Source organism: Diospyros lotus, chromosome 1 (genome assembly GCF_014633365.1).
Source record: "Diospyros lotus cultivar Yz01 chromosome 1, ASM1463336v1, whole genome shotgun sequence".
Classification (NCBI taxonomy): domain Eukaryota; kingdom Viridiplantae; phylum Streptophyta; class Magnoliopsida; order Ericales; family Ebenaceae; genus Diospyros; species Diospyros lotus.
Genome location: NC_068338.1, coordinates 44,542,717 through 44,567,355, shown reverse-complemented (window position 1 = coordinate 44,567,355; position 24,639 = coordinate 44,542,717). Strand labels below are relative to the sequence as shown.

The following is a 24,639-nucleotide window of genomic DNA, read 5'->3' as shown; positions in this document are numbered from 1 at the left end:
GATTAATTATTTAGGTTAAACTTACTCAAAATAATTCAAGAAAAAGGCTAATCGATCTAAAATAAGTTGGTAATAAGTTGAATGCGCAAAAATAAACTTGTTTATTGTAAAATACAGCTTCTTTGCATATTAAATAGAATTGCACAATATCTTATTCTTGCCAAATATTAGCATAGCGGTCAATTATCACTGTTAATGGGTTACATTACAACTTACAAGCCATCCAATTCGGAGCTCCAAAAGTGAAAACGAGTTAATATCCACCCAAAAGCCTAATCAACCTATTAATTATTATGTTCCTAATTAATTTTCTTTTTCTGCTGCATCCAAATCCGAGGAGCTCTTTCTGCTGCTTCTCATCCTCAGAAGTCCATAAAAGTTCTTGAACTCCTTCATTGTGTTAACCCCTTCTCCACAGAATATGGATCCGGGTTCACCGCACTCTTCCACGACCCGTCTCGCCGAGCTCTCGGTGAGTCTCTGGCTGCCCTGACCCGAAAGCCTATTGCGTTCGCCGTTGATCTGCAGTGCGGAAATGACAGATTTTAGTGCCCGACTCGGTGAGGTCCGATTCGATATCATGATCTCCCCGATTTCGGCCGGACTCAAAGTCGACCCGGTTTGAATTATCTCTTCCACTTGGGCGAAAAGCTTGTGCTCTTTAAGGCCCAAGTAATTATTGGCTAAAGATTTGAAAGATGCGAAATCGCATAGAGGGAAGTGCACGTGAACATCAATCCTTCCTGGTCTCAGAACCGTTGGATCAATCTGATCATTGCCGTTCATCGTGAACACCATGACACGTTCGTCGCCGCAGCAGGAGAATATTCCGTCCATGAAATTGAGAATGCCGGAGAAGCTCACGGCCGTTGATTTCTCGGCCAAGTGTCGATCGAGATTTTCGATCAAGATCATTGACTTGTTGCTGGTCTGCAACAGTAGCATCTTGAGATCCGAGTCGTCGCTGACTCTTGATAGATCGATGTCGTAGATGTCGTAGCAGAGGAACTTGGCCATTCCAGCGACGAAGCTCGATTTTCCGGTGCCGGAAGGGCCGTACAGGAGGTAGCTCCTCTTCCAGACGCGGCCGACGCGATGATAGTACTGCTTCGACTTGAGGAACGTTTCGAGGTCGGACTTGACCTTGTTCTTAGTGTCCGGATCCATCGCCACCGTCTCGATTGTCGCCGGATGCGTGAACGCCACCGATCTCCACCGGCCGTTCCTCTCCGGCTCCGCCTCTGCGTTTACGTACAATCTCACCTCCTTCCGCCGCTGCTCGATCTCATCATACACCGCGTGAATGTGCTGCAAGTACGGACGGAGAATCCGACGCTTGTCGCTTCGCCGGACCTTCAGAACCAACGCTCTCGAGCCATCGCCATCGCACTTCTCGTTCCTCCAGTATAACCTAGCGCTGAGAAAGGTGTCGGTTACGGTCTGGTTTGGATCGAGAACCAGGCTGATTTCGTTCGACTTGTTACCGGACAAAAGTTTCACTGAATCGGAATCTTCCACGGAAGCCAAAGAATTCAGGTACGCCAACACTTTCCGGTGAAGCTGATTTTCCTGCATATATTCGTTGAATTGCGAAATCTTGTAGAACTGGTAAACATGAAAGCTATCTTCAACCGATCGCCACCACTTTGTAACAACATACAGTAGAGAAATCCTGTACAAAAATCGAAGAACCAAACACACCACCACCACGATCGAACACCCCAAAACTAGAATTTGGCGTGTCAGGAACATGATTTGACAACTTAGAAAAGAACTAAATCACGGACCAAGTACAATAATATTGGAGAAAATCATCGGAGATGTAGAGAATTAAAAAAAAAAGTCTACTTTCTGGGCATCCATCCATACATATAAAAATGCCTATATATATGGGAAGATGGGGCTTCCTTAACAAAGCCTTTTCAAATGGAAGGATGTGTTGAAGCTCTGAAGACGGCTATATAGCAGTATCAGTCTGAACGAATGAGAAGTCTTTAATTAACAGGTCCGAGAGGATTATGGTGTTGTTAGCAGTTCATATATGACTTGGGAACATGGACTATTTCTCATCTTTGTGAGAACTTTTATAATATGTGTACTTTTCAACTTTTTGCAACTCTTGATTTAGAGAAAGTATAAAATGTACGCCACCATGGTGGGGGCTCTCCATTGATACGTTTGGTATCTACAATTGAAATCTTAGGTTCAAACTTAATGTTTTGTGATTATTTTAGCGGTGGTTTAGGCTACTTTTCACATATTTAAATATAAGAGAGTCGATGATATTATCTCAAATAATTTAAATAATTAATGTGCCAGTGATGATTATATTAAAAGCTAGCATGTTGTGTAAAATTTACCTGTTAACTCACATCTATGGCTTGTTTAGTATGATTTTGTGTTTTTTCATGTTTTTGGGAGTTCTAGTATTTGTTGTTTTGAAATCAGAATCATGAAATTGAAAGTAATTTTTTTTATTTTCATTCGATAATGTTTTCAAAATAAGAAAAAGAATATTTTGTTTCCAAAAATCAGGTATTTGGAGACATTGTTTAATTATCATTTAATAAAAAAAATCAACAAAGATAAATTTTCACATGTAATAGAACTGGACAAATGAAACGCCTTTATAGATTTTCTTGATCAATCACATTTGTTATTTTCTATAGATTGGGGTTGCATTAAATCCTCTTTAGATCGCATCCAATCTGGTTCGCTGACCTGTTTATTTTTATTGCTCATTATCTAATGAAATCTCAGCTTTTCCCCCCCCTCCTGCTTTTAGTTTAATGCAGAGCCATTAAGGGCATGCTTATTTCTTTAAACATGCTTCTGAATAATGAGAGTTTAAGGCCATTAGTTTAGCTGATACACACTTGGGGGGACATGTGCGATCAGAGCACCATATATAGATCTCCCTTTACAAATAATAGTAATCAATAATTCATCACTGGGAATGCATTATGCCTCATGTGGGCATTCCGTTTGTGCAGGGATCTTTTAACAACTTTTCTGTGTGCCAATCACAGGGCACACCAGCGCTGGCCGAACCCCTTTTTCTGTTTGGTCTTTTCCTTTTTGGAGATCCTTGAAACATGCATAGGGTAGGCTAGTAGACTCTTAAAGATGAGGGAACATATCGCTTGATATCAGCCTACAGTAATAGTGAGAGAATATAATTAGTTCTTATATATTTAAGATTTTTAAAGTTTTCAGTATGTAAATTTACATACAACTGTTTTTCTGTTTGTTAGGTGTACATAATTTATGAATGATTATTTATGTTTAGGTGAGTTTTTACTCGTGCATTGGTTGTAGGCTCTCAATAATAATAAAATAAACAAATAAAATTATTAAATTTTAATTTTGTTAAACTATTTTGATTAGTGGGTGTTGATGTATTTATTTATTTATTTTTTTAGATAAATTGCACCTTGACTCTTATAGTTTGGAAGGGGTGTTTTTTTAATTACCTTTTTTGTTAGCTTGGAGTTTAATATCATTAACAGACTTGTTCAAACAATGCTAACTTTAATAAGTTTCAAATGTCAAATTTAAATTTTACAGGAACCATATTAAATTAGGGCCCGAGAAGTTAGAATGAAATTTATCTTATTCTTTTTAACGTCACTGATAACTGAATACAATAAAATAAATTATTTATATAAAAAACAAATCACATAAATCTGGAATAATAAATAAAAATTACAAAATATCTCCATAAATTCAGGTTGAAGTTACCCAATTCCTCTCTTAGAAGAGGAAGAAGCCCTTCTAAAACGTGGGACTATTATTTTAGGCATGTCTTTTAATACCTCCACCCCCCGGCACAGAAAAAAAAAAAAGAAAAAGAAAAGGAAAAGATTCTTTTAGCGACACTCCATTGACGAATTGACCATGTGGCAAGCAACATGGTTTCAAATCATATATTATATGGAAGGCCACAAAGTCGTCTAGTTTGAAAACATGGGCCTTTTTGTGTTTCTTTCCTTAGCGGCGAATCGCGGTCGAACCATTCAAAAAATTGGCGTTGATAAATAAAAAATCTGGTGGAGGGGCATGCTTTAATATTTACCGATTCAATTCAATATTGATGGCGAATTAGGAGCAGCCAGCGGCCCAACTAGAATGCTGCCTTAATGAGGCTCAGGCACTGCCATTTCAAATGAATTGCTAGCGAACTCACATTGATGATACGGTATTCAAGTATATACTGGAGCCTGAAAACATGTGTGGGACCACCCTTAAAACATGGTGTCATGATGCCCATAACTTCACCATCCAAGGTCAGCCAGCTACAGTAATCATGGCCTCTGCTAAACCATCATTGTATGTGTGCGCGCGCGCGCGCGCATATGTCCAACTAATGCATTTATTGAAGCTGCACGTAAGACATCTCACACCCGTATGAACAAATTACAAATATAATTGGTACTGATGATCAATTGTCCCTATCGTCCCAACCTTGGACCTTTGAAACTTCCGAATAGTCAACATTTACGGCCAGCGTTCCTCCTTCAACCTATCCTGGTTGGATTCGTTTTTTAGTGTGTGTGTGGGTGTTAAATAATTCTTTTGGTTTTTGTTTTTTTTTTTTTATTATGGCTTTAGTAGTTAGATTCTGATTTTAGAATTGGGTAATTTAGGATTGTGTTTCATTTTGACTCGGGAACTGTTCTTAAAAAGTCTTTATCACAATGTATACTTCAATTTCAAGAAGTAAAAATTAAATTTGATCAGCTGAAACATTGTCTATCAAAGTCAAAATTTCATGAAGCAGTGGCGTTCGTTCTTAATGTTTCTGGTTCAAACAATCAACTAAAAATTATAAAAACAAGAGTCATAAAGCTCACATTAGTAAAGTGATTTGGAGGCAGAACTTGCTGCTCGCTGCTCGTTTAAGCGTTCTTGTGAATATTTTTTTGTAAAATTTATATTTTTACAAGAATCACTTTAGAAAAAATATTTTAACATCTGACAAGAAAATATGGCAAATCTTTTATGTATGTTTGGCCGCAAACAAATATTTTTAATAATAAAATCATCAAAAGAAACGTTAACGAAAGTGTTTATAAATATCATTTGGTAACAGATAAAATTTTAAATGTCTTATAAAGATATTTTATCTAAAAGTAATTTTATTTTCTCGATCTACCATTGTTTCTGCTCTCAGTGTATTATCTCAGCGAAGAACATGAAATGAGAGCAGGCCTTGGACGAGGTGTCTCCGTTTCCTATTTTTTTCGCAAAGGTGTTTTAAAATTGAATAGATATTAATTATGACCAACTGTAGTTGTCTATAAGGGTGCAAATGAGCCAAGCCTTGCTTAGTTCGGCTTAACTTAACAAATTTTATCACAAACTCAAGCTTGAGTCGAATCTGGAAGTTTAGCTCAAGCTTGAGCTCGATTAGCATGGCTTGATCTCAAGCTGGCTCAGGCTTGGTTCGTTAATTTGATTGACGAGCCGAGTTCAAGCTCAAGCGAGCCCCAACTTGAGCTTGAGCTCGGGCTAAAATGGATCAAAGTTTAACTTAAAAAAAACATAATCAATTGATTTATAATAAAAATAAATATCAATCTGATAATCAACAAATATACTTAAATGAACTCAAGCTGATAATTATCAAATATAACATCGACATAATAATTAAGTAATAATAATTTCACTAATTATAATAAGCATAATATCATTTACCATATAAAAAGATAATTAAATTACTTATTTAGTTATTTTTAAAATACAAACATAATCAAAATTATAACATATTAACAAATATATTTTTAATTCAACTTCAAATTAACTACTCTAAATATCAACCTCCAATTCGAAATTGTAATATTAATTAGTAATCATAATTATATATCAAATCACATATATCAACTTACAAAATACCAACATATCAAAAGTTTCCAAGAATCACATACCTTGTTTTGTTTCATGTGGTATAAGAATTTCAATGATGTTATCCTATATATAAAAATATAAAAAATAATATTTTTTATCAATATCAACTAATAAAGTGTTCACGAGCCTATAAGCAAGTTAGTTTACGAATCTCTATTCAAGAGCTCACGAGCGCATAATCGATTCAGCTTATGAGTCTTTATTCGAGTCAACTCACAAACTAACAAGTCAAACTTTACTAAGCTCAAACTCAACTTGTTTATAAATCGAGTTTCAAAATTAGGTTCAAGTTTGTCTTTCTTTCTTTTAACAAACGAACTTTTATCGAATCAAGCCCAAACGACCTGGCTCATTTGCACCCCTTGTTGTCTCCCTCCAAGGACTGGCTTCGACTCAATGAAACGAGTGAGTTGAGGAGAAACTAAGAAACAGAGTGCCGCCAGTTTCAAACCGCAACGTAGGAGAATCGAAGTGTACGGATGTTTTAACTCACCATTAAATGAATATAAATTTACGAGCTTAAAAGGAAATTGGGCTCAAACCACACGCCTAAAAAGCGAGTTTACTGGGGCTCTATGTGAGAATCAAAAAATAATAATAATAATAATAATAATAAAAGATGAGAAGAACAACAGACTAGGGGGAACCCCAAAAAAAAGCATTCCATTTATAGGAATTACTACTACTCCAACGATGATGTATATCAAAATAGAAAGGGATGGGAATTCCAGTGCTCGATCAAGAATTATAACTTAGGCAAAATCACAAATGGCTTTTCCTCGAGCTATGAACAACATGAAATATATCGCGTACAATTCAATATGCCAGCAGTCATATATCAAATTTGGATAATCTAGAAATCTTAAGAATGGCCCAATGCCGCCGCCGCCGCCCCCCCAACTTGAAGACCACAGCTTCTGTTAGCAAATTAATACTAGGGCGTAATTATACAACCAACCAAAACTCCTGCTTGAAAGGGTTCGGAGGAGGCTACTCTTCCTGCGGATCTTCAGCATCTGGTTGATGGTTCAAAATTTGGGAAACCACCAGCTTAGAAAGCTCACCGATTGCTGCCTGTACGTTATAATCACCTGCCTCCCGATTCCCAGACCATCCTGGCGATTGATACTTTAGCCTTTTGTATTCGCTTGCAGAAACCCTCGTCTGTTTTGAGGTGGCGATAACTTTTTCAAGATCAAACTGTGACAATGGCCTTGGTTCCTGCAAAATGGGGAAGGAAACAACGTAAAAAGAGCATGACATATTTGGCAGTATCTTTGATAATTACCAGACCCCTTGGGTTGGGAACCCATTTGGTGGACCACCAAAGGAATATATAGACTTATGTTATCGCAAGCGGATGCATAGTTTTAACTGATTTTCTATGCAACTTTTCTTGATTATCCTCCCTACGGATATTGACTAGGGACCCATGAAAATGCAGCATACTGTCAAGTACTAGATGGTGGGACCCAAAAAAATGAAAAGTAAAGGAAAAACACTTACAAGTGACGACTTCTTCCCTTTCTTCTCAGCATCAAGTAGCTCCCTAATGGGAAAATAGGCTGCTTTTTTACAGAGATCAAGGAGATCAGAACCAGAATAGCCTTCGCACAAATCAGCTATATGGTCAAAGTCAATGTCTGCTTCAACCCTCTCGCCCTTCAAAATCACTCTTAGTATCTCCACCCTCTCTTGGTGGTCAGGCATGCCAATCTCAAAGGCCTGAGAAAAACGGCGAAGGATAGCTTCATCAAGTTCTGATGGACGGTTTGTTGCAGCAAGAACCATCACCCGAGCATTCTCTACAGAATCAATAAAATGATCAACATGTGAGAGAATTTTGGAACAATACTGTTGTCATATATAAGAAGTAAACTCACGGTCTGTGGTGAAACCATCCCATAAAGCCATGAACTCAGTCTGCATGTTTGTCATTGTCTCATGGTCTGATGTGCGACGCTGGCCCAAAAAACTATCAACCTCATCAATAAATATGATAGCAGGCTGGAGTTTATAGGCCAAACTGAAGACAGCAGCCACTACAGAAATTCCGTACAGCATTAGCAACATGGTCATAGGGGATAAAGGCTTGGTATGTTGTATGAGAAACATGGATTACAGTATACAAAAAAACAACAATTGAAATGCATATAAAAGAGAAAATGACATTAGGTGCGTAAAGATCAATTTACAATATGTAAATACATTACTGGGTCCATCATCCAAAGAAATTATTTTTGCTTTTTTAGTTACAGTTTAAATGATTCAAGGGGATAAACTCTTTTCATATTTCATAGCTTCTTACAAACTGATTTAGATATTAAATTCATCAGCATTAACACCATTCTACATGTATCTTAGTGGTTCTTAGACAAATAATAATAGTACTATATGCTCTAATAGATTGCCTCTTACGTCAGAACAAATGATAGGGTGTCTGAAATCAGTGGGGCAAAATGTTTGTCCAACTGGCAAAACGAAAGATTTGCCCTTGTGTTGGTAACCCAATAGAAGCATAGCGCACAGGTGATAGATGTGTACATTAAATGTTTTACAGCTTAATCTCCAACACAAGGTGTTTTTTCTTTTTCTGACATCAACTAGGAGAGAGAGAGAGAGACAAATCATTGTGTAAATAACCTAACAGTTAGCAGTACACGCATCAATGAAATTTAATAACCATTGCCAACTTGCAACATAATTACCAATTTTAGAGTATATATTATATTCTAGAGACTAAAAGCTGATAGCCAGAAATATTTCTTTCAAGTACTCAACATAATCTTAAGGTGGTTTTCTTTGTGCCTGAATGGTCACGGATATGAATTGTAGAAACAATTTGCAACATAAGGGCAAGGTTGTGTCTAAGAATTACCCTTCCCTAACCCTCACACAGTGGAGAGCTTAGTGCTCTAGGAAATCCCTTTAGGTACCTTAACTATGAATAAATGATGAATTCATCCTGATAATATACCAAGCATACTTCACGTGCACAATTATTTAATCACAGGTTAGCACATTACATATTTATAGTGGTAAGAAAATATAGTGAATTAGCAGTATCTCCTAATCCAACAAGGGTGCATTTGTAAACAAAGTAAATGAAGTTTACATTATTGGCCAGGCCATGAGATGCCAAAGAAAGTTCTTGCTTGACAAGAAATCACACAATAGCAATGATGGACATGCTGTGATCAGATACCCACTGTTGAAGATGGTCCGCTTAAAACTAGCCTAAACCATGGCATCTTAATACTGCTAATATCTCATAGTTTTGAGCTTCTACAGTCATTGGATTTTTCGTGTTAATTACCTATGCTTTATTGGCAAACGAATTTAACACTATCAGTTCTATTTCAAGCTTCTATAGTCATTAGACTCACAATTCACCTTGATTTTCCTGGGCAAAGAAATTGACCCCTATTCAGGTGCCATCTCTTCAATCTTCTTTTGTCATTTAGATACTCACAATCTGAATAGTTTTTCATGGCAGATAATGATGTCAAAAATCATGATGCATGCAGCAAATGATGTTTACTTTGAGAAACTATCAAACATTGGTATTTTACTCATTTTGAAGCAACCATGTTGCAGAAGTAATACAATAAACAAGTTTTATGCACGACTAACTAGCTATTTCAGATTGATAACACATATCCTCACATGCCAAGTGTAGACATGGGTGCTTTTCAAATTGAGAAGAATTAGATATAATCAACAGACAAATAAGAAGATTTTGAGTTATCTCAGACAATTTACAATGATAACGTCGTAGATAAAGGAGAATTGAGGACCATACCAAGCTTTTGAGCATCACCAAACCATTTGCTCATTAGATTTGATATTCTCACATTAATAAAAACAGCTCCAGATTCCTTCGCGATGGCTTTGGCAAGCATGGTCTTTCCAGTGCCAGGTGGTCCATACAACAATACCCCTTTTTGGGGGCTGAAAAGCTTCCCATGTGCAAATAGCTCAGGCCTCCGCAGTGGAAGAATCACCATTTCATATAAAGCTTGTTTAATAGTTTCCAACCCTCCAATAGAATCGAATTCCACATCAATGTGGTCAGGATTTATTACATCACATGCTATTACATCCTATTAACAATCAAAGAACATCATCAAAGTCAAAAAAGTAATTGATAAACTACCTAAGTAACATTACACGGTCAAATATATGGATTTTAGCTCGCTAACGATCTTGCATACATGGTAGAGGTAGAGGTAGACCCAAGAAGACTTTGAGAGAGACATTAAAATTTGATATGAAATATATGGATCTAAATGAGGATATGACAAAAGACAGAAATACATGGAAGTCTAGAATTCATGTAGCCGACCCCACATAGTGGGATAAAGACTGGATATATTGTTGTTGTGTTATGCTACTTGGGCACTCAACTGTAACACCTGAAGTGACTCTCTGCATTGATGTATCATACATTTGCATTGATATGACACACAACAACGTATCAACTGCACAAATGTCACCCCAAGTGTCAAGGTTGAATGTCCAAGTAGCATTTCTGTAAATATATTTATAAATACAAGATGTAAATTAGTACAATAACACCAAGCTAAAATTCTAATACAAAATTGAGAACTTAAGATTTTTTTGCCATTGATTGTAGCCCTTGGACATAATCAACATGAAAGGAACAACTGAGTAAGATCAGCTGTAGAAACTACAAAGATCGTTTAATGAAAGGAGCAGAAATGAATGCCTCTAAGTTACTTCTCACGAGAGAGAGAGAGAGAGAGAGAGAAATAAGCAAACAAAATAAAGGACTAAAATTTTCTCTAAATTTCTTAAAACAGTTGGTTTAACCAAAATCAAATTTCCAACTGTTAGAAAATCAAAATAGAAACTAGTGTGAGATCTTGCTAAGAGGCACAAAGACACGTCTTGAAGATAGTTGGAGCTTCCCACTATGCAAAAAATCAAACAACTCGTCTCTGGGATTCAACTTACCTCAGATTTGATCTTATTCCCTACAGATTTGCACTACCAATGAAAATCAAGCACTTCTCAACCTCGGACCTAGATGCCCAATAAAGAGTAGTGTTACGGATATTTTAGCTATGTGTATTCATCCCTTTTTTTTTTGCCAGCCCTCTTATATAGAGGTGAGCTATTAACTAAATACAGGTTACCTGGATGTACTTTAACAAAAATAAAATACATGTATGTAAATACTGACTAGATTCAATGTTACAAGTATGCACGCACCCACAAGTTGACTATTCAATGATACATGAATATAGATAATACCCAGATGCATAATGTATTAATCATGAAATGCAAATAACCTGTTTAACACCAAATACAGATTTGCTCATTAATAAACTAATTTACTAAATTTAAATCACTTTCTACCATAACATAATCTAAACTCCAACTAAAAATAAAAACTCAAATACTAGCATCTTGTGAACTATACAGAACCATCAGTTTTTTTAATAATCTAGCGATCCACCTCTTCAGAAATCAAGATTAATACATAAATATTCATCAGTAATCTTTGAAATGTTTTATCTTTAGATCACATGCTCTTAACAATTTTCTCAAATGCAAGCCCATCATAAACAAATAGAAACGACCAGGATTCAAAATGTGTCACAAAGGAAGAAGTTGTAATTTCCCAGAAGTCAAACTTCCCAATTCATCAAGCAGGCATAAAGCCATGAAACGCATCTGAGCACTGCTCTCATCATACAAGAAAGGAGATATACGATTGAGTTACTTACCAATCATTCAACATTAAAAAAATGTCCATCAGAAAATTAAAAAACCAAATCATTGTTCAGCTTGTCAAGACTGTAGATACTGATCAAAACATATCTTTCTTTTCCATTCAATGACCCAACTAGACAAACACAAATCCCGGTGAACTTTTCCTCCTCCTCAAACCCTAGTTTTTCTCTTTGTTGTATTGTTCGCAAACACAAATATTTCACAACTTTCCCAAGGTACAAGAACGGCTGCCTCAAACTCAGATATAATCTTTTAAATAAACGCAACCACACAAAAATAACAGAAATCTCTATCCATGACCAGATATCCTACAAAGCTATTATTTATCATGTTGTGCCTAATAATTTTTCATCAAATGTTCTTTCATCTTCCTGTAAATCTTTACTACAAATTTCTTCTATTCCACCACCAACCCTTAATCCCTGGGCAGGATCAAGGACACGAATTTTAGCTTGCCAAAGATCTATAAGCATGAACATATATTCAGCAAAGCTATTATAACCCACAGCCTGAAAAATTTTCATCAACTTTTTTTTTTGTTGGTGTTCCTCTTACCACTTTTACTACAAACCATCCATACTAATCATATTATAGAAGCGTATTATATAGAAGCATCTATCAGCCTTCTTTTCAGTTGCCTGAACCACCTTAATCGTGTCATTCCATCTTATTAAAAGCAACATTGTGACCTTATCCAAATTCTTTCTCTTATCTAGGTTCATGTTGTTGCATAAATTATAAAACGTACACATACACACACACACAAACCACTGATTACTGACAGTACGAGTAGTCATGTTCCATTGTTTCAGGGCCTTTTCCTTGGTGCAAACCCAAAACCCAGTAGGCACCAGATAATTGATGACTATACATGTGAAAATTATCATATTGAAATACTGATATCTAATGGTATCACTAGCCATCCTCCTCATGTATATTCGACTAGTCCTAAACCCTAAGCCCAATAGGGATAAAAAAACAAAAAAAAAAAAAAGTTTAAGAAGATAGAAACAGATAGTAATTCAATAAAAATCGACCTCGTAGGGATTGGTTTGGATGAGAGGACGGCCCAAACGCTTCGCAATCTGCTTCTTCTGTTCGAGCCCTTTCTTGGAGGCATCACGGTTGGGATCAAGCGTTCGAAGCCCCACGAACAAGACCAGGCAGCTCAGAGCCGCGCTCGCTGCGTACGAAATCAGCTTGTACAAGAGCTTCGCCTCTGGACCGCCGTCCATCTTGTGCAACCTCAACAATATCTATATATATGCGTGTATATATATATATATATATATAAATATATATTCCGACTTGCGTCTCTGCAACTCTATGGAAAAGCTAGGGTTCCAAAGAAATAGAAGAAGGGGGGCAGAAATAGGATACGACAGAGCAGAATACGAAAGATTACTTGGCGACGAGAAAACAATCGAGAACCCGGAACGCCGTGAGTGGATGTGCAGCAGGACATTGAAAATACGAATATGCCCTTCTCCAAGCCGCTCAAAGTTGGGCCGAAAGTTGTGAGCCCGTCGGCCTGTGAGCATGGTCCAAAAGTTACTGCTATTATTATTTTTGTGTTTGTAATATCTGCTTTGCTGGTGAATTATTATTATTATTATTAACATTGAAAATACGAATATGCCCTTCTATAAGCCGCTCAAAGTTGGGCCTGAAGTTGCGGGCCCGTCATCCCGGCGGCATGGTCCAAAAGTTGAGTTATACTAAAAGGTCATGCAGTATTAAAGAGAGACTTATAAAAAATAGTCGAAAAAACCAAAATATCATCGCCGAAAATATAAATTTTCAATGGATGCCACCGTCAGTGTCAGCCCTCGCCTCTCTCGCTTTTCCCATGGCCGCCGTGCCTCGCCTCATATCGTTGTAGTGCCTCGTCGTTGGATACAGTGACGGGCGACGAGGCGAGGCACTGTTAGGCGAGGCGTTGCGAGGCGGTGCGGCGATGTGAGGTGAGGCGCGACGGTCGGAGGCCATAGGAGAAGCAAGAAAGGCTAGAGGCGAGGGCTAGGCGTGCGGCCATGAGAGAAGGAGAAGAGCAGAGAGGCGAAGGTTGAGCGGGGACAATTTTATCTTTTTACTCCCTTTCGTTAATCCCATCTGTCACCCTCTCTGGCTTTCCAAACTTATTCTCAAAAGTTACTACTTTATTATTTTTGTTCTTGTAATATCTGTTTTGCTTATGAATTATTTTTGGCCCAAAGTTACTACTAAGCCCTTTTAATCCACAGAGGAAGAAAATTCATTTGTAACATTGGGAATTCTGTTTAGATATTAGGATATTTATTTTCACCAATTGGTTGAAAGGAAGACAAACTTCCGCACAGTGATCTTTCAAGTATAAAAATAATATTAAATTAGGCAAATAGTATGTAATTTTATTTTTTCCAATCTATACTCCTTGCTTCATAATTTTCCTCAAGTCTCTGACAACTCTTCCAATTTAAGTATGAGAGAGCTTGTGTAAGGGCCCACTCCCGAATGTGCCCACTAGCATAGGACATTCGAAAGGAGGTCATCACAAGGAAGATATAGAACAATACCTCATAATAAACACACACATTTATCTATTTTCACGCAGTGGAATATCAATAACTTTCGTTACAAACCAATGTTGATACATCTAGGCTCTTAGGCCATACAAACCGAATATGAGACTTTAATGTAAAACAACAATTTAAAATCTCATCAATCTACCTCACCAAAACGCAACTAGGATCTCCGAGTTGAGTGCATCTGTACACCACTACCCTTGGGTTGTAGTCCCACTGGACTCGCCCTTAATGACTGCTTTACCTTTACCTGGAATGGCATAAGAAGATCAAGTGAGCCACAAGGCTCAGCAAGTTCTAGTACAAATGAGCAGTATGAAGAAAGAGAAATCATGATGACACCGAGAGGAGTGTACAACGACTTCATATCAATATTCAATTATATAAGTCGGAAATCATATCTCATAAAATTATAAATTTCAATTTTTTGTTCATGTATAATCATACAAGTGCATACATCATAAGTATAAATCCCATAGGCTCATAAGCCACGATGCAAAATATGCGTTAATCATCATATCAGTAAATCAACACATAACATATCGAGCACAACCTGCCGGGCTATGGCTACCTCGTCCCGTGTCAGGCGCTCCTATGGTACCCTTTATTTCCGCGCAAAATAATAAATGCGCTAAGAACATATATATATGAGCATCATGTACATGTATGCATCATGTATGCATTTACCAGCAATGTAAAATTTAAATTCTCGTTCTCAATATACATTTAATACCATTGAAGAATGTTATGGCAAACTTTGTTATTTTTCCACCATACAATCGCTCTAATACATTAAGTAAATGTTTAATTAATATTAATAAAAATTTTCGGATGGGTACTATAGCGGGGTACTATACGGATACGGTATGGTACTGTAGCAAGATACTGTATGTATACTGTACGAATACGGTATTATACTATAGCGAGATACTATATGGTATTGTATCGAGATACTGTATAGGTACTGTATGGTACTGTATCGAGATACTGTATTGAGATACTGTATAGGTATTGTATGGTACTGTATCGAGATACTATTAAGTACTGTATTGAGATACTATATAGGTACTGTATTGAGATATTGTATAGGTACTGTATGGTACTATATTGAGATACTGTATAGGTACTGTATCGAGATACTGTATAGGTACTGTATGGTACTGTAGCATCCGAATTTTTTCACACATTAACTTGATATTTTTCCACAATTTCATGGGACATTCGGGTATAGACATTAATTATCCAGACATCATTCACATATAAGATATACCAATAAATACACTACAATGAGCAATGAAGGTGAACAAACTCCCATCATAATGAAGGTGAAAAATGCCATTCACAGAATAATATTGGGGTGAATCAAACCCCTTTTGAGACATCAAATAGACTCACAATATTTAGGAATTTTATACTATGTAGATAGAAAAAATTTAATAGAGATGCTACACATGGAAGGGGAGAAAAATAAAAGAAGAAGAAGAAGGGATACTTGCCTGAGGATGAATAAATCAAGATGAAGCACCCGCACAGAAGCTCCAATTGCCACAGAAAATTTAACAGAATAGAAGCAATAGAGGAGAAAAAGAATGCGTATCAGATGAGGAAGAAGAAGAAGAAGAAGAAGAAGAAGAAGAAGAAGAAGAAGAAGTCGGGAGGGAGAAGAAGAAAATGAGATAAAGAGGAAGAAAAAGAAGGTGTAAAAAAAAGAAGTGAAAGAAGAAAGTAGGAGTAAAAGGAAAAAGAAGAAGTAAAAGGAGGAGTGAAAGAAGAAAGAAGAAGTAAAAGAGGGAGTGAAAAACAATAAAGAATAAGTGAAAGAAAAGGTGAAAAAAGAAAAAGAAAATGGGGGTTGGGAAGTAATGATACGTAGATGGTGGGTGTTTATTTATTTATTTATTTTTTTTGTATTGGGCTTAAGCCCAAATAAATGGCCCATCTTCTATTTCCTTAAAGGCCCAAGCCCAACTCTTAGCCCACTTGCCTTAAATAAATTGAAGCCCAACTCATTATCTCATCCATTTAATTTAAACCCATACATACAAGCCCATAGATCTATTTCAACATTAAGAATCAATTTTGCTCAACTTATATAATAACTAAAATAAGTTAATATATCATTCTAAAATTCTAGACCCAATAATGGGTCGTTATAGCTTGTCCTTTAGATATTTGAGATAATCTTTTACTTAGTTTATTATTGACACATCAAAAAGTTCCTCCTCACGTCATGAAAGAAGAAGACTGACCTTCCATGCCAACTTATCACCATCCGTGTTAGGCAAAATAGGTAGATATTTGCTAATGCTGTGGAGTTAACCATCATATGATTATATATATATATAAATATAATTTTTGAATCAATCGTTCAAGTATAATTCACCAATCAATTTCTTAAGTAACTTGTTATTTTCTAACCAAAGGAACCGTCGAATTGTGGCCTGTAACGGCAAGGGACGAACTCTGACGATCGATATATCAAAGGGCGATTGATACCTACAAACATTCCAACGTTCAAATAAGTCAATGAGTCAAGATGACATAATATGAATAAACTAGAAAAAAAAAATATATTGACTCTGAAAAAAATCAGTTCATATAGAATGATGAGAAGTTTTCTTACATGGGTCATGTGTTGACAAGGTGATGGGACTGAGTATCTAATGCCCGTGAAGACTCCCAAGTGATAGCCTGGCATCGACATAACCACTCGTTAATGTGGATAGAATCTGACATAAATGAGGATGAAATTTGTCATAAATAAGGATGGATCTCGAGCCAACTTATCACTATCCGTGTTAGGCAAAATAGGTAGATATTTGCTAATGCTGTGGAGTTAACCATCTTATGATTATATATATATATAAATATAAATATAATTTTCGAATCAATCGTTCAAGTATAATTCACCAATCAATTTCTTAAGTAACTTGTTATTTTCTAACCAAAGGAACCGTCGAATGGTGGCCTGTAACGGCAAGAGACGAACTCTGACGATCGGTATATCAGATGGCGATTGATACCTACAAACATTCCAACGTTCAAATAAGTCAATGAGTCAAAATGACATAATATGAATAAACTAGAAAAAAAATATATATTGACCCTGAAAAAAATCAGTTCATATAGAATGATGAGAAGTTTTCTTACATGGGTCATGTGTTGACAGGGTGATGGGACTGAGTATCTAATGCCCGTGAAGACTCCCAAGTGATAGCCTGGCATCGACATAACCACTCGTTAATGTGGATAGAATCTAACATAAATGAGGATGAAATTTGTCATAAATAAGGATGGATCTCGAGCGAACTCACGAATACTCAACATGAGACTATAATGATATTGTTGTAAATTGGTGTTGGGCAAGATTGAGCCTCAAGCCCAAGATCATGGTTGGACTAAGGGTCGAGATTGGGGCGAAGATTGATGATAAGGCAAAAGGCTCATATTGGACAATTGGGCGTGGGCCAAAGGCCAAAATTGGGCGGTACAGTCCATAACTTATTTATTTATTTAAATTTCTTTAGTAACTTGCTCCTCCATTGGGTAAGTCAAAGGTTGCTTCAGCATTTTTCCTTGTTAATTTTTTATTTTTTATTTTGCATAGTTAAATTAAACTCAATTTTACTTGATTATTATTAAATTCAATTTAATTAAAATTGAAGTGATGAAATTAGTAATGGAGGGAGTTCGAGTGTAATTCGTCATTTTTTTTAATTTTTGATGAATTTTTTAAAAATATAAAATTTAATTTTTGAATGAAAAATGGCTGCTGTGTAATTATTATAATTATAAAAATTGAAGGATATATTTGATCAAAGTTGAACTTTATTATATAATTGATACATAAATAAAACTCAATTCTTTTTGATAATTTACCCTTTTCAATATTATACCATTATACCAAAATTCTTATTCATATGAATATTATCTAAAAATTAAAATAATTAAACTTCAACTATTAAATAAATTTAGTTAAAGTGCAATATTTCTTGAATATTTTTATATGATGTGTATTTATTATACTTTATTTTTAATCATAAAATACATTATTTGATTGATGAAACATTGCAAAACATGTTATATTTATCTTTGACTAGTAAAATTATTTTATGGCTGAAATAATAGTGTAATAAATACATTGATGTGGCATTACCTAAAATTACAAGAATACCCCTACGCACTAGTGGCCTCGCTCGCCACATGGATTGCCCGAGAGGCTGACACATGGCAAGTCAACAATCTTGTGCAGAGTTTGAAAGATCCAAGCCGGTCCTCATTAGGTATAACAAGCTCCACAGCTCTCTCACTCACTACTACTTGCTTTACTCTACTGATTTGAGCGTCGGAGTCCACCCCGGGGGATCCGAGCCCCGGCCCTCCATTGTCTTGCAGGTCCTACACCCGAGGTCCGACATCCCCAAGTCCGAGGTTCCATTCCCGAGGTCCAGTCGCAGAGGTGGCACGTGGTGGTCGGTCCCAAAAACCATCATCATTTGGCGCCCAACGTGGGGCCGACGTCCAGACTCGCCAGCCTCTTCTTTCCCTACCTCGCGCTTCGGACTTCAACTCCTCACCTCGGACCTCGGTCTTTCCACCAGTATCACACGACTTTCGCTCCTGGCCATAGTTAACTACATGGCTCCTTGAAGAGACGTGACTCGTAGCCAAGCTAGTGCCAATCTAGAGGCCCAGCCACAAAGGAAGAATCCACCACCTCCGGCCAATCTAATGTCAGATGACCGACTCACCAGGCTGGAAAATTAGGTCCAACAGTTAACTGAGTTGTTGACTGATTATCTACTCCAGAATGAACAACATCGTCAGCATGTGCCCTCTCAGCGGGAGGAGCACCAGTCACCTCCTCTTACTCAGGAGCCTTGTCAATTGCCAGTCGAGCCAAGAAATCCATCCCTCTGAGGTGGCAGGATCTACTTCTTCCTCCTTACGAGAAGGAGGGACTCCGTAGGAGGGGCGATTGCGTTTCCTGGAAAGGCAAGTCCAGGAACTCAAGAGGGGAAAGGAAGAGCTGCCTCATCTCGGCTCTAACCAACCCCTGAGCAAGTGCTAAGGTGCAACTTGGATTTGATGGATGAGCCCCGAGGCCTGGCACGAATTCGACAAGCCGCGTATAATCAGCGCATTGCTAGATACTACAATCGACGAGTCCACGCTAGGAGTTTTATGCCAAGAGATCTTGTACTGCGACGGTTTGACATGAGTCATCCTCGGGACGCGAATAAACTAACTCCAAATTGGGAAGGACCGTACTAGGTGATGGAATCCTTAAGTCTGGGGGCATATCGACTAGAAGACATGGAAGGTAAGCCCTTGAAGTATACCTGGAATGTGCAAAACTTATAGAAGTTTTATCAATGAGCAGGGGAATTTCCCGAACCTCTTTGTACTCTTTTTACGACTAATGGTAAGACTTCAGATTCTCTCCATCAAATAGCAATCTCACAAAGGCCAACATTTCGCCAAAGAAAAATCCAAGGGTCACGAACCCTAGGCCGTCCCCAAAGGTGGACTAATGGCCACGGAAAAACTCATCCAAGGGTCATGAGCCCTAGGCCGTCCCCAAAGGTGGACTAATGGCCACGGAAAAACTCATCCAAGGGTCATGAGCCCTAGGCCGTCCCCAAAGGTGGACTAAGGGCCATGGAAAAAACTCTAGCCAACACCCTCCTTCGCGTGGGAGTGGCTAAAACCCAAGGGTCACGAGCTCTAGGCCGTCCTCAAAAGTGGACTAAGGGCCATGAAAAAAACTCTAGCCAACACCCTCCTTCGCGTGGGAGTGGCTAAAACCCAAGGGTCACGAGCCCTAGGCCATCCTCAAAAGTGGACTAAGGGCCATGGAAAAAACTCTAGCCAACACCCTCTTTCGCATGGGAGTGGCGACAATCCAAGGGTCAATAGCCTTAGGCCGTCCCCAAGACAAAGAGGGACTAATGGCCGGAAGAAACTCAACACCCTCCTCGGTGAGGGAGTGACGAAAATCCAAGGGTCAAGTGCCCTAGGCCGTCCACAAGCCAAATATGGACTAATGGCCGGAAGAAACTCAACACCCTCCTTCGCGTGGGAGTGGGGACAATCCAAGGGTCAAGTATCCTAGGCCGTCCACAAGCCAAAGATGGACTAATGGCCGGAAGAAACTCAACACCTTCCTTCGCGTGGGAGTGGCGACAATCCAAGGGTCACGAGCCCTAGGCCGTCCTTAAAAGTGGACTAATGGTCACGGAAAAACTCTAGCCCAACACCCTCCTCCGCGAGGGAGTGGCTAAAATCTAAGGGTCAAGTACCCTAGGCTGTCCACAAGCCAAAGATGGACTAATGGCCGAAAGAAACTCAACACCCTCCTTCGCGTGGGAGTGGCGACAATCCAAGGGTCACGAGCCCTAGGCCGTCCTCAAAAGTGGACTAATGGCCACGGAAAAACTCTAGCCCAACACCCTCATCCGCGAGGGAGTGGCTAAAATCCAAGGGTCACGATACCTAGGCCGTCCTCAAAACTGGACTAATGGCCACGGAAGAAACTCAACACCCTCCTTTGCGAGGGAGTGGCTAAAATCCAAGGGTCATGAGCCCTAGGTCATCCCCAAAAGTGGACTAATGGCCGGAAGAAACTCAACACCCTCCTCTGCGAGGGAGTGGCTAAAATCCAAAGGTCAAGTGCCTTAGGTCGTCCATAAGCAGAGGATGGACTAATGGCTGGAAGAAACTCAACACCCTCCTCGACGAGGGAGTGATGAGAATCCAAGGGTCAGGAGTCCTAGGCCGTTCCCGAGCCGAAGGTGGACTAACAGTCGAAAAAAATTCAAAGTCCAGCACCCTCTTCTGCATGGGAGTGACTGAAATCCAAGGGTCAAGAGACCAAGGGATCCCAGCCTGATCAGGGGAAATCCCAACCTGATCAGCCAGACTAAGGGATCATAGCCAAACCAGGGGAAATCCCAACCTGACCAGAGGAAATCCTAACCTGACCAGGGGAAATCCCAGCCTGATCAGCCTGACCAGGGGAAATCCCAACCTGATCAGCCAAACCAAGGGATCCTAGCCAGACCAGGGGAAATCCCAACCTAATCAGCCTGACCAGGGGAAATCCCACCTGATCAGCCAAACTAAGGGATCCTAGCCAGACCAGGGGAAATCCCAACCTGACCAGGGGAAATCCCAGCCTGATCAGCCTGACCAGGGGAAATCCCAACCTGATCAGCCAAACTAAGGGATCCTAGCCAGACCAAGGAAAATCCCACCTGACTAGGGAATCCCAACTTGACCAGGGGAAATCCCAACTTGACCAGAGAAAATCCCACTTGACTAAGGAATCCCAACTTGATTAGGGAAAATCCCAACCTAATCAGAGGAAATCCTAACCTGACTAGGGGAAATCCCAGCCTGATCAACCAGACCAAGGGATCCTAGCTTGACCAGAGAAAATCCCAGCTTGACCAGGGGAAATCCCAACCTGATCAACTAGACCAAGGGATCCTAGCCAGACCTGGGGAAATCCCAACCTGACTAAGGAATCCTAGCTTGACCAGGGGAAATCCCAACTTGACCGGGCATAACCAAGTTCGAGGTGCAGGCTACAGATCCGAGGCCAGGAATACCAAGTCCAAAGCTTCCACTCGCAAGGTCCATTTGTCGAGGCGGCGCATGGTGGTTGGTCTCACATATCATCATTATTATTTGTCGAGTTAAAAATACTCTTATGCACATTGGGAAAAATCTACAGTCAAATAACTTTAGAAATTAAGTTACTCCTAGACTCAGCGTGATTCTCAGCTCAGCTCAGCTCAAGGAGTGGGGGGCAAGTGATGCGGCATTACCTAAAATTACAAGAATACCCCTACGCACTAGTGGCCTCGCTCGCCACATGGATTGCCCGAGAGGCTGACACATGGCAAGTCAACAATCTTGTGCAGAGTTTGAAAGATCCGAGCCGGTCCTCATTAGGTATAAAAAGCTCCACAGCTCTCTCACTCACTACTACTTGCTTTACTCTACTGATTTGAGCGTCGGAGTCCACCCCGGGGGATCCGAGCCCCGGCCCTCCATTGTCTTGCAGGTCCTACACCCGAGGTCCGACATCCCCAAGTCCAAGGTTCCATTCCCGAGGTCCAGTCGCAGAGGTGGCACGTGGTGGTCGGTCCCAAAAACCATTATCATACATATTATTTAAAAATAAAATATGTTTATTAGTTACCTAATGCTAACCATTAAAGTTTATGGCACATTATTTTCAATCGCAAAATCATTTTATTAGTTAATAAAATGTTACCAAATACTATGCATTTATCATAAAAATAATGTGTCTTTTTTTAGCTGCAAATAAAATGTAATTTATATGCATTGTTGAAAAATAAATATATTTATTACACCTTAACCGTTAAATTAAATTGTTAACATTAGTATAGTCTATACTTGTATATAAGTAAATAGGACATTTTGGTATATGAAGCCATATTAATAAACTGAAATTTTAAAATACTTTTTATACTTTTTTGTTTCAATAATAAAAATAAAACTTAAGCATCAAAATTTGATCTCGTGATCTCACAAGCATTGGTGGAGTCACATAGAGACGGGGGGGGGGGGGGGGGGGGGGGGGGGGCACTGCCCACCTTAAATTTCTCAAATTTTTCCTGTTAAAGGTCTCACCAACTCTCACATAGCATATATCTCAACTTTAATTTGCTTAAATATTTTACTCAAGACACATATATTTGGCTATGAATTGATTCCTTAATTACCATCATTTGTTTTGTTTCTAGTGCTTAGCCTTTATTGTTTGACTTTACGAAAAATAAAATAAGAATACTACCTTTATAATGTAATTTGATGAGTTTAATTGAATAGAAATACAATTATCGTAATATTGTAAGCTTGTTTTCTTTAGCAATTTTTTTTTTTTGACATTTTGAAGGGATTTTGAATTGAATTTCAAGGTTTTCTTAAAGGATTTAAGGGCTTAAGGTTGAAATTTTTTTTGAAAATTTTGAGGTTATTTTGAAGGATTTATGGATTTATTTTTTTTAAAATATTTAAGAATTAAGATTGCGTTCTCTTTACTGTTTTCAAGTTATTTTTAGTTTTCGATTTTCTAAAATAATTAAAACGCGTTCTCTTTACTGTTTTTAAAATGCATTTTTGAAAATAAAAAAAATAAATTGTAAAAAAAACTCAAAACAACAAAAAGTTGTTTAAAGTGTTTTCATTCAAAACAAACTCTAAACTCAAAACACATTTATTTATTTATTTATTTATTCATATTTTATTATTATAATGAGCAAAAATATTACAAAATTCATTAATTTTAAAATGTATATATATTTTCAATAATATATTAACATTAAATAATTCTAATTTAGTGAATACTCAAATTTATTGAATAAAATATCATTAAAAATTTATTTTCAAAATTTTAAAGAGAACGCGTTTTCTAATTTTCTGTTTTAAGAAATAGTTTTTTAAAATGACAAAGAGAACACGTTTTCAATTTTCTAAAAACAGATTATCAAAACAAAAAACTGAAAATGAATTTAAAATTTAAAATAAAAAATAAAAAAGCAAAGAAAACGCAATCTAATTTTTTTTTGAACATTTTTAAGAATTTTAGAGTTTCAATTTGGATGATTATTAAAATATATATTATTGATGTACGGACTGACAATAATTTTAAAGGATTATGAGGGCATAATGATATTGCATAAAAATTGACAATAACAAAAAAAATTGATATGCATCTAATTATTCTTATTACTACTGTTACAATAGAAAATGTATTTTCTATTATGAAACTTGTCAAGACCCAGCTTACACAATCGAACTAGAAATCAACGATTAAGTAATAGTTTAGTTATATATATTGAAAATGATATATTTAATAAAATTGATAATGATATCATTATATAATATTATCAAAATATAAAAACGCATCAAGAATAATTATAATAATTTATCGATATATATTTTTAATATTATGCATGTAATTTCAATTTTTTTATTATTTTTATTTTTACCCACCCAACTAAATTTTGTTGGCTTCGCCACTGCTTACAAGTATAACATATTTAATCTAGTAATTTGTTAACTTTAACTTTTGTTTAAATTTTGTCTTAAAAAACTAAAAACTAAATCACAGCTATCAATTGTCACCTATTAAATTTTTATTTAAATATATTTTATTTTATATTTATATATACATAACACAAACTACACTTATAATATATCATTATATAAATGTCGCAAAAAAATCATAAATAAGGGTCTAAATAACATTTCTACACTTTACTGGTTATTACACAAAATATTATCCATTAATTATTAATCCTTCATTAAATAAACTTTCAAATGAACGACGACATATTTAACCACCAATTATATTTTTCCAACACCACACAGG

The 24,639-nt window shown here is 37.4% G+C and overlaps 2 protein-coding genes across 2 annotated transcripts; both read right to left on the bottom strand.

Moving 5' to 3' along the window:
• Window positions 1-92: 92 nt before the first annotated feature.
• On the bottom strand, window positions 93-2,138 carry LOC127790570 (AAA-ATPase At2g46620-like). Its single transcript, XM_052320146.1, has one exon. It carries the CDS (start codon window positions 1,750-1,752, stop codon window positions 304-306), a length of 1,449 nt encoding a protein of 482 aa, XP_052176106.1. The 5' UTR covers window positions 1,753-2,138; the 3' UTR covers window positions 93-303.
• Window positions 2,139-6,573: 4,435 nt separating this feature from the next.
• On the bottom strand, window positions 6,574-13,043 carry LOC127813512 (uncharacterized). Its single transcript, XM_052354517.1, has 5 exons — window positions 12,705-13,043; window positions 9,710-10,010; window positions 7,791-7,949; window positions 7,414-7,712; window positions 6,574-7,128 (listed from the first exon to the last, which is right to left on the bottom strand). The coding sequence occupies exons 1-5, from the start codon at window positions 12,900-12,902 to the stop codon at window positions 6,898-6,900; spliced, it is 1,188 nt and encodes a 395-aa protein (XP_052210477.1). The 5' UTR covers window positions 12,903-13,043; the 3' UTR covers window positions 6,574-6,897.
• Window positions 13,044-24,639: the final 11,596 nt, after the last annotated feature.